The 14225-nt window shown below is 46.4% G+C and overlaps 1 protein-coding gene across 1 annotated transcript in view; it reads left to right on the forward strand.

Moving 5' to 3' along the window:
- The window catches only part of glra1 (glycine receptor, alpha 1), a 35652-nt gene extending 21651 nt beyond the window's left edge, over positions 1 to 14001 (forward strand). The window contains exon 7 of the mRNA XM_062393835.1: positions 13717 to 14001. Coding sequence (XP_062249819.1) covers positions 13717 to 14001 — 285 coding nt within the window. The remainder of the gene's footprint in view (positions 1 to 13716) is intronic.
- Positions 14002 to 14225: the final 224 nt, after the last annotated feature.

Genomic DNA, 14225 nt, shown 5'->3' on the forward strand with positions numbered 1-14225 from the left:
AGACTTGTTTCCTCAGATCTGAGGCAGAGAGACAAACAGGTCAAAACCACAGTGTGTTGTTTTTTAAAGGATGAACGCGGCTCGGTTAAAACCCACAGAATCCGCTCCCTGTGCATCCTGAAGAACTCACTCCGTGTTTGATCTGAGCTTTTGTGCGAAGCTCGTCGCCCGGCAGAAACAGGTGGGGGGGGGGGGCATCAATGTTTCATGGGCGGAGTGTTGAGCATGATTAAAGGCTGAGCCGCGGAGCAAACAGAGAGCGGGCTCATGACTGATTCACGATGCAGAGGAGAGAGGAGAAAACAAATAACCACGGGAAACTTTTCCCTCTGACCTGAAACTTTTGTTTATGAAAATGCATCATTTAAGAGAAACAGGGCAGCGCAGGATTTAGTTATTTTTTGGGAGGGATGTGTAGTTGTGATTGTGCGTCTTGGTGAGAACATGTTTGTCTGCGTCCTGATGGGATCCTGCTTTTTTAGTTTTGAATGAATAATGAGAGGAGGAGGAAGAGGAGGAGGAGGAGAAGGAGGAGGAGGAGGAGGCTGGGGTTAGATTTAGGCAACAGAAGAGTGGGGGAATTCTGCCTTTGGTTGTTTTCAGGTATTCACAGCATTTGGTTTTTGTTAGAGAAAGAATATTTCTGGATGTGAAACAGAAGCATTTTGATCATAATCACACCAACGGCCTTCGTCTTTCTGCGTTTTGACATCACTGTGAAATCAAAATAAATATGTATCTGCCTTGAAAACCTCTTTCAATGTTTTCATTAGCTGTCTCCACGTCTAAGAAGATCGCTTAAGATAAAATGAAGATTAAGTGGAGACTTGAAAGACGTGTCACTTTACGTCATTTCTTAAAACTGCTCTGGATATATTTAGTCAAATCTGTCAGTGTTGATTTCTCCTCCCCGTTGAGACGTACGAGTTATTTCTTCTTCTACTTTCTTTAGTCGTCTCTTTCTTTGAAGCATTTAATCAATCAATTCAATCTGTCGGAGCGGATCCGTCAGTCCGGAGCTGCAGGAGCTGAGCGGGGGGGTTTGGATTGTGAAAACTGCTGGTTTGTGTTAATGTTGAAAACACACAATAAAAATGCAAACACCAAGCAGTGTGTGTGTGTGTGTGTTAGAGAGAGAGGGAGGCTGTATCCATACACTCGATGAACATGCATGACTGCGCCCACGAGTGCTGGCGTGCCTCTCCGTGTTGTAGGGCATGTGTTCGTGCCTGTGCCATGACTCGAGCTGCTTGATTAAGTTTGACACGTTTCGGTGTGTGTGAGCATGTCCGTGAGTTGCAGTATTTATGAGGACGCCCGTGTCCTCACACGGCTGGTGAGACGCCCAAGGTGCAGCGAAGTGAGGACGTATATTCGATTTGTTAAAGTTCAGGTTGGAATTAGAGCTAAAGGTCGTGTTTATTTACTGTCAGTATTATAATAATTATGATTAGAGTCTGCTGTTTTCATGTAGATATGCATGTGGCCCTTATTGTCAGTGATGGACTGGTGTTTTTAAAATAAAAATGTTCGAGAACAGCAAGAAACATAGTTATCACAATTTCCCATAAATCCCAGAGTTGAAATATTGAACAACTTGGACTTTGAGGTGAGATTGTTTTCCTCACCTGCTGTTTTCAGGGGATAAAATTCATATGTTATTAACTTTATTTCATGAACCATGAAATCCTCAAACAAAAGAAGAGAAACTCAGATATTACATCCCAACAACTGGGTGATCGAAGCTGCAGAAAAGCTTTGAAACTGATTTTTATAATTATATTATAAGTTTAAAAAACATTAATCGGAGCCATTTTCCTTTAGAACAATCAAAGACTTGACTATTAAATATTTAATTTCTTCAAATTCAGCTTTAAACAGCATCGTTAAACTCCTTCTAATGAACCAATCAAACCAGTGCAACCTCCGTCCACTTCAGTCTCACTCACTAAAAGCAAAGTGAGGGAGAGAAGCGACAGAGTTGAGGGAGGAAATAAATAAATAAAAAAGCCATAAACCCTAAATCCCATTGTTGTAATCCCCAATCCCCTGAGCCGTGATGCTGGGTGAGGAGGTAGATTAGTGGTCCGGCTGCCGCTGCACTTTCAGGTGAATCAGACTCAGACCAAGACCACCTCGCTCGCCCACTCGCTCGCTCCCGCTCTGCATTTCAATCTGTGTCTCTCGACCCTCCCTCACCCCCAGGACAGGGAGCGAGGGAGCGGGGGAGCGAGGACCGCGGGCTCAGGACTGACCCACATCTGGCACACTGAACCATTTGCGTGTCCACAGTTTATTTCTGCTCGTATGATGAAAGCAGGAGGTGAATTTGGGCCGTCGCTGTGTTGTGTAATCGCTGTTGTGTTGTTAACGAGGAAGCTTGTGCGTTCAGGTGAGGTCACCGCGCTCACTTTGAGGCAAACGGCGTCTTTGTCTAAACAGATCAGGGGGATTCAGGTTGTTTTAACATTTTGATGTTGATAATCAGCCGTAATGTTTTAACCATCCATGGTAGATTCACCACAGGACACGAGCTAGTGAAGTTAGTTCTGATTATATCAAGTGGGTTTATTTCACTTTGTCAACAAGATGTCCTCAATTCTCATGTGACCGTTTTTCATGGAACTTAAAAAATCCTGTTGTTTATGATCAGACAACATTACGTTAACCACGGAGCGACCATGATTTCTAACACGCTAACAACAGGTCTGTACTGGAGGGTCGTGTCAGTGATCCTGTGGGTTTTCAATGGTTTATTGGATTTGTAGTTCTTTCACTTTTCAATTAATTACTTACACAGTCTTGTACTTTTGCCTTTTTTTCTCATTTTCCAATATGAGTCACGTGTTTTATGGTCACGAGTCATCTCCTGGTTCCAGGATTGAAACTCTTTTTATGAGAATTCTATGAAACGTCAGTGGAGAAATTAGGCAGGACTAGTTAACATGTTCTTCTGCGTGTGTTAGACGTGTTAATTGGAGACTAGTATGTTGTAATTGACTGTAGGCGTGATGTGAGTATGAATGTCAGCTGGTATCAGCTCCATGACCCCCGATCAGAGGATAATTGGCCTTTATAAAGCTGCTCAGTGTTAATTGTTACTCTACAGGACCGAAGCTGAGTTGTGTTTCACTTCACTTCTCACTTCCTGTTCGTGTCTGATGTTCGAGGTGAATTCAGGTTAATGTAGACTCCACTTTTCTCACTGCATCTTATATACTTCAGGGATTCTCCTTCCATAACATGAAGTGTAAAGTGAAAGCATGTGAACACACACTTAACCCGTTAGTTCTGCCCTTTCACACACCCACATGAAAAATACATATGGGAGTGTCGAGCAGATTTAATAAAGCATCAGCCACATGACGGAGATGTTACCGGAGGAGGAAGCAGCAGCTTTTTGGGTTGGATGAAAATTTGATGGAACAGATCATGAGGTTCAGCAATGAATGAGATGAGATGGATGAAAACAGACGTGACAGTTATCAAACAGAAAGTAATTCACCATGTAACAAATTTTCATATATATATATATACACACACAATTATCTATATTAGTGTGCCTGAATCACCAGATAAGTAGTTATATTCCATTAAATGGAAAGTTTTGTGGTCTAAAAACAATGTTTAATATGTCAATGCGTGAAATTGATGATTTAGATTGTGTTGATTGATGATTTAAATTAAACTCCGGCATTGATTTGGCAGATAAGCTAAATTAAAAGGAGTCATAAATCGCCATTATAGGCCAGAAATAGCTTACTGAGTTTGAAATATAATAACGGTATGTACCACCGGGTAGTTTATTATATGATTATACATCATATTTTATCATAGTATTACCAGTGTTTGTATACAAATCTTATTCTGCCTACATCCGTCTGAAAAGCGGTGCATAAGACTTAAGTAGCATTAAATGCAGTACAAGCATCTCAATGTGTACTTAAGTACTGCACTTAAATATATGTATTTTCTCCACTGATGCACAAACGACCTCGTCTTACTAGCGGCAGCTCGACAGCTGCTCACGTTAAGCAGCTTTTCTGTTTTCAAGTCCGAACCTCTGAGAAAATAAAAGAGCTTCCGAGGACACGGAGGAAACTCTGAGTGCAGCTCGAGGTCTTTGCACGTGAAACAGGATTCTGCTGAAAGGCTCGTGTGATGTGGTCCAACCGAAGGAATCAGTCTTCAGTCTGAAGTTCTGCTCCTCAGGTCTTTTGTTCTAAAGCAAAATAAAAGAACTGCAGAATGGAAATCATTATGAAGAGTAAGTGTCCCCCCCCCATAAGATCATCAGCATTAATCCAGACTGGGAAATAAATCCAGCGATGGTGAAACCACACTAACACATTGAGAGAGAGAAAGAGAGAGAGAGAGAGAGAGACACAGTCCTTGGGCATCACTCGTCCTTAATTAACCTCTCTGGCCAGTCGCTGTAATGTGACTCTAATGTGATCCACGTCGTCCATTACGGCTCCGAGAGGACGATCAGTCAGTCCCCGCTGCAGAGACCCCGTCCCCGCTGTCCTCCCACAGACCAGGGGACAGGCGTCCTCTGCCCGGCTGCTGGGACCTCACCAAGCCATGCCACCTGCAATCAGTGGAGGGGGGTTTTATGATGGTCCTTGACCACATGCTACTGGGCTGTCAGTCCTACATGGGGGGGGGGGGGGGGCAGTGTTAGCAGGCAACTGTTCTAAACTAGTGACGATAAATAAACATGATGGACTAAACAGAAATGAAGCTAAAAATATCCTGGATGCGAAACACGGCCATCTTGTGCATTTAGAGCCGGAGTCAATCAGGGGAAGGAGACTCACACTTTAAATAAAACAAACGTTTGTTAAAAGCATAACACAATGTACGACAACTGTGTTTATATTCCCTCATATACATTTACTCACATCCCTTTAACAAGACGGTGTTTTAACCCCGGCTCACAGGCTGCGGCCTCGAGGCGCAGCGACTGATCCAGGTGACCGCTGGTCGAGCAGCTGCAGCTCGAGAACAAACACACATTTCACCCTCCGCTGAATCTTCAGCTCGACTCATCTTCTTCACTCGCCGAGCAAACTTTGAGAGCAACATCCTGCAGTCAGCGTCGAACACCCACACTGAGTGACACGAACGTTCCGCTGCGGCAACTCACTGCTCATCAACAATGAGTTAACACTGAAACTGACAATCTCACACAGACACACACTGACTGTGTACACTCTGATAATAGGGCACAGTCACAATGGCGCGGCTCAAACGCCACGTGTAACACAATAACTGTCATGGTTCTGTCCAAATTGATTTTCTCATTCAGTCGGGATCCACGTCTGGGAAGTTGCTTCGAGGTTAATACCAGACTCGCTGGTTCTTTGTTGCTGTGTTGAATGTGTGAACATTGTGTCAGGGTTGTGTTTGATTCCAGCTCTAATGCCCTGAACTCCCTCTCTCTCTCTCTCTCTCTCTGTCGCTGCAAACACAAACACTGACACCCTTCAAGGAGATTATGTTAATTCTTATTATGGCGCGATCACCACGAGGAGAAGTTTCCTGCGACGAGGAGGGGAAACACAAAACGGGACGCACCAAGGACACTGTGTGTTTTGAGGGAATTACCAGCGTGGTTAGCACATGTCATTTTGTTGGGATGTATTGGATTAGAACCATTTTTCCCCAGAGGGATTTGTTTACTGGGAGAACATGCTTCCAGTGGTGAGCAGCCACGAGGGGCAGCTGGGGTCAGTGGGACGTCTCTACGATCTGACTGAAGAATGTCCTCCAGCGTTTTCATGTCTTCACGCAACAGTTCAGAAGTCGTTCTTTTAAAGAGCAAGTGCACGTGAAGTGAACGCTGCTCGGATGGAGGGAGGAGGTCGAGTGCTCCTGTGGTTTCTCGGGAAATTCTCCACAAAGTGTCTTATCGCCCCCCCCCCACCCCATCCCTCTGACATGAACACTGGGCTTCAGCTCGTCTCTCAGCATCAGACACGAGGCCGTCGGTGCAGCAGGAGGCAGCTGGAGTCCCAGTTGTGCTGATGTCTCTGGTTTCTGCCCTGATGACTTATTGATTCGTTAGTGACACTAATAGTCGAGAGAGAGAAAGAGAGAGAGAGAGGGCGAGCGAGTGCAATCGGACTGAGGCTACCTGCTTCAGAAGTCTGTCTAATGAGGGAGACGGAGCGAGATGGCATCCGGCAGACGGGTACCGCAGCCCGGAGAGTGCGGCGGTGTGACACCCCCCCCTGCTGGGCGGCCGGGGCGACTGCACGGGGATGAGATCAATAGCGCCGCTCATCCTTGAAGCATCGGACCGCCTGGCAGCAGCTCACTTGTTTAACACAGACGAGCTGTGAGCAGACAGACGAGGCCGGGGGGGGGGGAAGCCCTTTAGGAATCAAAGGGACGTCAAACCTCCACTTCAATCAGGCTCGACTCCGGCACCGCTCATAGCAGCGAATGAAAATCCGCCACTCGACATCAAGACACGCTGTCATTTAAAGAAATGAATTGGGAGGAATTATCCCATCTGGAGCTGAACCGCTGGAACCCATCTCAACACAGCTCCATTCTAAACGCCAGATCCCATCGAGTGTAAAACCCTGTGTTTCATTCAGCCTGGGGCAGAAAGCTGCTTACCACAGCTCGCTTCCACTCGTCGTTCACCTCGACCGCACGAGGGGAGGAAGACGAGCGCCCCCCCCCCCCTGCAGCTGCCTCTGCTTTCTGTGGGAGGAGAGATGTTCAGAGAAGTCGCCTCACGAGCGTGACCCCGTCCTCCTCTCGCTGCCAGACTCCGTCCTGCTGTTCAGCGTGGACAGCGGCTTCTGAGGGGAAACCCACTTTGTGATTGATCAGCTGTAATCAGCTTGTTAGTCGTGATTAGGCGTTTTCAGCAGGCGGTGGGGGGGAGGGGGGGAGGGTTGCTGTTCTCGTTCTAAACGCCTTGATCTCACAGGCTGCTCTCGGAGAACACAGGGATGAGAGAGAGCGAGGGGATTGAGAGCCTCTACGTGAGCTGCAACTCAGACTCGGTTTGCTGATCAGAGGCAGAAGCTTTTAACTCAGAGCTACAGAGAAAGGAAACGCAGAGGCTTCATCCAGTCTGGACTCACAGATGCTTCCATTATGGGCTGTATGTGAGAACCCAAATGTCCAAGTCAGATACTCCAGATATTTTCCAGAACTTTAGCTGCAGCCCCTGAGTAAGATGTCCAGGGAATTTAGAGCGAGCTAGTGGTCGTGTTGATGACGCTCCTGACATATGACCTAGAAGACAAAGACGTCAACTTGGAAACACGAGGAGGTTCCAGATCTTTTGGGGATGAGGGCCGACGCCGGTGATGATGAGCTGTAAACAACAACACTGATCTTTCCATATATTTTTGACAAGACTTCAATGTTCATCTCTCTGACAAAGGCCATAGATGACAATGTAAAATCCAACCTGAGTCCTTCTCAAGCTGATTGACCAATAGAAATGTATCGTGATATATAAACACACATGTAAGTAAAGCCGTTTTACACACACACAAAGTAATAAATATTTGCTCTTAGTTCATTCCATGATGTCTCTGAGATCAAAAGGCAGAATTGAACCCCTCACTCTTGTGAAGGCAGCGGGATCTGACCTCAGATTAAGTGCTTGGAGCTGAAGGTGTCCTGGCTGCTCTTAAATGTTACTCAGATCAAACTGAAAACCACGAGTGAAAGAGCAGAGAGGGAGAAGAACCATGCAGCCGATCGTGTGGATAATCCTTCCAGGTCAGCGGCGTGATGAGCGAGAGACATTAACGCGCCATGCTTTAATGCAAGCAGGGACTCCAGTGGAGAGAGAGAGAGAACAGGGACGGATGTGTGGATCACTGGAGGAAGACAAGTTTAAAGAATTTGACTTTCAGGGGGTTTAACAGCTCAATCACACCAGACTGGATACAATCATGTGAATCCAGTGGAGATAAGCACTCGTCAGTTTATTGTGAAGAGAATGAGATAAACCAGGGATCCATTTGACAGTCAAGTCCACATTTGACCACCAAGGACATAAAGATGGACGACATGACGACTCCCTAAGGTGAAGCCAAAACATGTTGATCGCCCTCTGGTGGCTGGCTGCAGCACAGGTTATAAACCCAGCCTCCTCCGTGTTAGCAGATGGAAAATGGGCCAAATTTAGTTCTATTTTATTTTAGGTCGTTTTTATCACCCTGATGTTTGTTGAAGTAATTTGATGTTATAATAAAAAAGCTGAGGTTCACAGGCGATTGGTCGAGCACTTGAGAGAGAGACCCGAACCCGACATTGTGAGTGACTTTGGCTTTCTTTCATATCTTGGAAGGAAATAGAGATGCGTCAACCATCTTTATTTACAGTCAGCTGTAACACATGAAGTATCAGTTAACGGCACTCTACTACAGTTTGTCAGGATTCCTGGACACGAGTGTGTTCTCCTGCAGCTGCAGAAAAAATTGCAGAATCTAATGTGAGCAGGTATCTCCAGATGGATTCTGGATGCATCCTCTGCTGTGGAGATAAGTCTCATCCAGAGGTTTAACAGCAGCACACTGTAATATTAGCAGCGCCATTAGAAAAACATTAGTCTGTCTTTAAACGTCTTAATAAACAGAAACCTCACATCCTCTTAGACATTCCTCTCAGCTCCACAGAATCCACTCACCACTGACAGATTGATCCTGAAACATCCTAAAAAGACTCAAATGGCCTGAGTCGCCGAGGGAGGCAGGAAGGGGGGAGGGGAGGGGAGGGGAGGGCGGAGGGAGGTCTGAGATGAATCCAGAAAATGGATCAGCAAAGGCAAAATGTATAATATATTTTCCTTCCCCTGCGCTGGGCCGGAATTGCTTCTGGGGGGAAATCATAGAGCGGGACGCGGGCCGAGGAATTCCTCCTCTGGCCCGGTTCAGGGTAGACGGATGCGTCCGTGAGTCGGGGCTGACACGTCTCCCGAGCGCGGCCTATGTAAATGCAGGTCCCTAAACACGAGTGTGCAAGGGTAATATTTGAAGAGGAGATGGCGGAGGATAGCGCCCGACGCACTTTGCTTTCTGCTTCCTGCTAATCTGCTCGATTAATCACATCAACCGAGGCAGAGATATAAACGCTGCGGTCGAGAGAGGGACGCGTGATGGATGAGCGAGCTGAGAGGTCCTTGTGCTCCTCTCCTCCCTCGCTTCTCCTTCTCCCCCCCCCTCCGTCTCCTCCCCTCCCTCCATCGCTCTGACTCCTATCTGCAGATGATTCCTTTTCCTCAACTTCTCCTCACTGTCTGTCAACCTCTCACTCCTCAACTCTCACCAGTCGTTCATCCGTCCTCCATCTTCTCTTTTCTTTCTCCTCCATCACTCGAGGTACTTTAGATGGAGGTCCTCTACAGAGAGAGGGCATCTCGTATGGAAATTTAAATCACCCAGAGAACAGGATGAAAAGGAACCAGTTTGAAGATGTGTCGTTTATCACTGGTGGAGGAGGAGAAACCAGCACAGACACAGAGAATAAACCTCAAACAGCCCAGAGCTCCTTCACTGACTTTTATCCTCTTTATAAAACAAGTACATTGCTGATCGGGGCTCGTTTTAATCACTTTGAATAATTAACTTTTGAATTATTCCTTCTTCTTCTTCAAAGACATAAATGGAGAAGTTTTTAAAGGATTCTCAACAAACTAGAAAGACTCTCAGTAGAGTTCACAGCTCTAGAGGCCGACAGTCCCTGAAACTGTGCATCAGATCTGTCATGTTTGTTTGGACATAGTTCCAAAACTATAGAAGACATACAAACTTCTGTAAGCTCTCAGCTTCTCATATGTTGTACTTGAAAAAGAAAACTACCTTCTAATTTAACTAAATCCTGGTTATACTTGGATCTGCACCAAACATTCATAGATATCAGTTCTTGCCTGATTTGTTTTCATCAAGATACATTAACTCTTCTCTGTTCTCACAATATTAAAGAAGTTATGAAACGAAACTTTGTCCAGATCCACCATTGGAATCCGTAGTTATTGTCAAATCTTATATCCAGTCAGACAAATTAAACGTAAAGTGGCACAACTTAAAATTCTTCACAGCATTTTTTTGTTTATTCAACTTTCTAAAAGAAAGTTCAGTGAGTGTGTTTGTTCCAAGTTTCAAAGAATACAAAGTGCTGACTCAACAGTTTAAAATTCACTGACTCGACATTAATCAAGTTGTCGTTTGAAAAGCAAACCCTCGCTGTCGGAGGTAATTAATTCAAACTGTTAAATATATGTACATCAATATGAAGCATTGACTTTTCAGTAGTTTTCAGAGCTGCTTGGTCCAGAGAGGAAAAGTTCACTTTGCTGCTGTGGGACCTGAGGAGTAAAGTGATGTCACCGTCTCATTGGCTGAAGCTTCTGTTCGATTCACGTCCGCGGTGGGATTTTTAAATGACCTACGAATTAATCGCTGTAGAAATTGAGATGAGTGTGAAAGAACCAGGAGGAGCAGAAGGAGAAAGAGGAGGAGGAGAAGAGGAGGAGGAGAAGAGGAGGAGATGAGAAATGAAGGGGAAAAAGGAAAGATGGCTTTCATAAAAAAAGCAAGACAATAAATTACCTCTGTGTCCAACAAGAAGGGCACATTTTCATTCTTCCCATCGTTTATCTCCTTCCTACATCCATCCATCCCTCCATCCCCCCATCCCTCCATCCTTCTATCCATCCCTCCATCCTTCTATCCATCCCTCAATCCCTCCATCCATCCCTCCATCCCTCCATCCCTCCATCCTTCTATCCATCCCTCCATCCCTCAATCCCTCCATCCATCCCTCCATCCTTCTATCCATCCCTCCATCCCCCCATCCCTCCATCCCTCCATCCTTCTATCCATCCCTCAATCCCTCCATCCATCCCTCTATCTCTCTATCCCTCTATCCCTCTATCCCTCCCTCCATCCCTGCATCCATAGCTTTCACCCACTCGCTCCTTGCTGTGCTAATGGATGAATTTTCTAATTAGGCATGAATGTGACAAATGTGTCAGGGTGTTGGTTCCGTCAGGGGGTCTTCCTCCCTGAGCAGCGTCTACAGGCTGCAGGCCTTTCCTCCTCCCTCCTCCCTCCTCCCTCCTCCTCTCTTTCTCTTCTCCTCCTCCTCCCTCTTCCTCCCTCCTCCTCCCTCGTCCTCCTCATTGCGGCTCCTCCTCACGTCCCTCCACCCTCCACATTAATCACATGGCAGAGAGAATAAAGCAGAGCATCTGTAATAGTTAAGCAGCGTCGCTCAAGGACAGGCAGAGGTCGTGGGCTAGCATAGCGGCTAATGTGTACGCACCCGCTATCTGTGTGTGTGTTTGTGTGCGTGTGTGCGTGAGTGTTTATGTGTCTGCGTGTGTGTGTACATGTATTAACAGTAATAAATGGGTTGGTGTGGGCGCAAGGACAGAACAGGGACATGGGGCGCTAAAAATGGATCGCTACCCGGTGGTCTAGCACACATGCACACACACACACACATGCACGCACACACACACACACACACACACACACACACATGTACACACACACTTATAGTTTGCTTTCTTAGTGATTCTCTCACGTGTGTGAACACACGTCCTCGCCCACATAAAGTCACACACTGCAGTATGAACAAAGCCAGAGGTGTCAAGATGATGGACCAACCCAGGAGCCTCCCTGAGATGAGCTGCTGTGTCCCACAATGCACTGCAGCGTTGAGTCTTTGAACCACCATTGTAAAGATGTCATCGAGCTCTGGTTCCAAACATCTGGAGGTCGACCATCGCTCAAATGGCAACAGCACATTGACGACTAAATACAGAAATCTTCAAAACAGCATTTTGCTTTGAAGATGTTTCAAAATATGTTCGGGGGGAAAACTTGAATTTTTACTTTTATCTTCTACCTTTTAACAATTGAGTTACTTTATGAGTCTTGATATGTTTATGGTACCTTAAGTCAATGAGTCTGATGGAACCTCTGGACTATATTTCATAATAATGCATCACTCAATGTTTCCCCAGTGTTGGAAAAGATGACAAATGTGGAGAACTAGACAACACACTTTCTAGATCCTCTATACTCACACACACACACACACACACACACACACACACACACACACACACACTCACACACACACGCACACACATACACATACTCTTATCTGTGGTCCTACATGCTAACATACATGTATTCACACACATCTCCTGCAGCAGTTGTTGTCCCATCGGTGGTATTGTATCCACTCAGTCATTCTATTGAGAGGAATCTGTGTTTATTGGTGATTTATTGATTTTCCTCGTTCTCTTTGCTGCTGGAACCAGACGCAGGTCGAGCTGCAGAGAGCCGAGCCTCCCTCTTTTATTGGCTGCTTGATTTGTGTTTGCCGCAGAGGTTTTGCGTTGGTCGTTAACTTCTCCTGGTGCCAACTGTTCCTCTTGCTTCAGCCTGCAGTCACACAGAAAGGCTCCTTTTTCCCTTACCCAGAATGCACCTGAAGAGATGTGCTGCTGATCGGCGGCCATGTGTTCTCCCACGGGGGGGGGGGGGGGGGGGGGACCGGGTTGCATCCTCGTCTCCTAACCTGAATGTGAATCTAAACAAACATGGCTGCTAATCATCGGAGGGATTGTTTTCTGATAATTTTTAATTCCATGGCTGTTGTTTCAAATCTGAGGGGAACTGGAGCACCTGATATTTAATCTACACACACACACACACACACACAGACACACACACTCCCCTCAGTGTTTGCGGTGGAGTCTCTGAATCAGATAAGGAAGTCATTGTGTCTCCTGTAATGAAAAGCCAGGGTGACAGTGCAGATAGGATTTTCAATATCTCACCGTGCTCTGGTGAACACGCCATAACCTTGAGGCGCCGTGCTTGTCAATCAATCCAGTCCATTGGACCCCCCCCCCCCCCTTGACGGGTCAGATAAATCTGCTCGGTGTGGTGCTCAGCTCATATTGATGAGTTTTGCAGAGGGAAGATACGACTCGGCCTCTGTGTGGTGTGATCAATGATAAACTCATAATAATGTTTATTATGCTCCTGTTTGCATGTTCTCGTGTCTGCACGGTGGAAATAACAGTTCGATGAACCAGTGACTCTAAACTGGTGAATTTCCGTCTGTCCAGGATCAAATTACACAAACTTTAAATCCCAGAGTTCTTTAGATCCAGTGACACAAAATCATTCAGCCGCTCATTCAATCACTTTCATTCCTGTCCTGATTTAATATGGCATCATCAACCAGTGGGTTAGTTTACAATTATTCAAACTAATCACTGATGAGCAAGGAAACCAAGTTCAAACCATAAACTTAAAATAAAGATGGATGACACGTCTCCACTTCTTCCACAGTAGTGATCTGTGTATCTTCACGGATATTGATTTTCAACTGCTTTGATATTGTTCATTTGGTCCATGTTCCCGCCTCCAGGGGGCGCTCAGGAGCTGAGGCTTCACTTGTGGCAGCTGACACGTCGTCCATCTTTATTTACAGTCTGTTCGGATGTAGAGACAGAAAAACAGATCCGACCTAAAAGTTTGTATTTTTGATTCAGAGTCACATCACACAATGATTTCCCTCATTTTTCATTTCATTTCAAGTCAATGTCTGTCTGTGATGTTAGTGTTTTTCACACACACACACACACACACTCCTCCAACAGTAACGTCTGTCTGTGGTTCCTAACAGCCTGAGTCTTGGCCTGTGTTGCAGGAGGATGAGACGGGCGAGGGGCGCTTCAGCTTCCCCGGCTACGGCATGGGCCCCGCCTGCCTGCAGGCCAAGGACGGCATGGCCATCAAGGGCAACAACAACAACGCCCCCCCCTCGGGCCCGCCGGAGAAGACCATCGAGGAGATGAAGAAGCTGTTCATCGGCCGGGCCAAGCGCATCGACACGGTGTCCCGTGTGGCCTTCCCGCTCGTCTTCCTCCTTTTTAACATTTTCTACTGGATCGTTTACAAGATCATCCGCAGCGAGGACGTCCACAAGCAGTAGTCCCCCCCCCCCCCCCGGTCCCCCCCCCCCTCGACTGCTGCTTGAGGAATCCTCCACAGGCGGGGGTACGATCGCCCCCCCGAGGATACGATCGGCCCCTTCAGCCCCCCCGACCCCGACAACACGTCATTTGTGAAGCTTTTCTTTTCCCCTTTATCCTCCTCCTCCTGCCCTTAGTCCCCCCCCCACCGCCCCCCCGCTCCCGTCTCTTTACACCTCCTGAA

This window comes from Platichthys flesus, chromosome 8 (genome assembly GCF_949316205.1).
Source record: "Platichthys flesus chromosome 8, fPlaFle2.1, whole genome shotgun sequence".
Taxonomy (NCBI): domain Eukaryota; kingdom Metazoa; phylum Chordata; class Actinopteri; order Pleuronectiformes; family Pleuronectidae; genus Platichthys; species Platichthys flesus.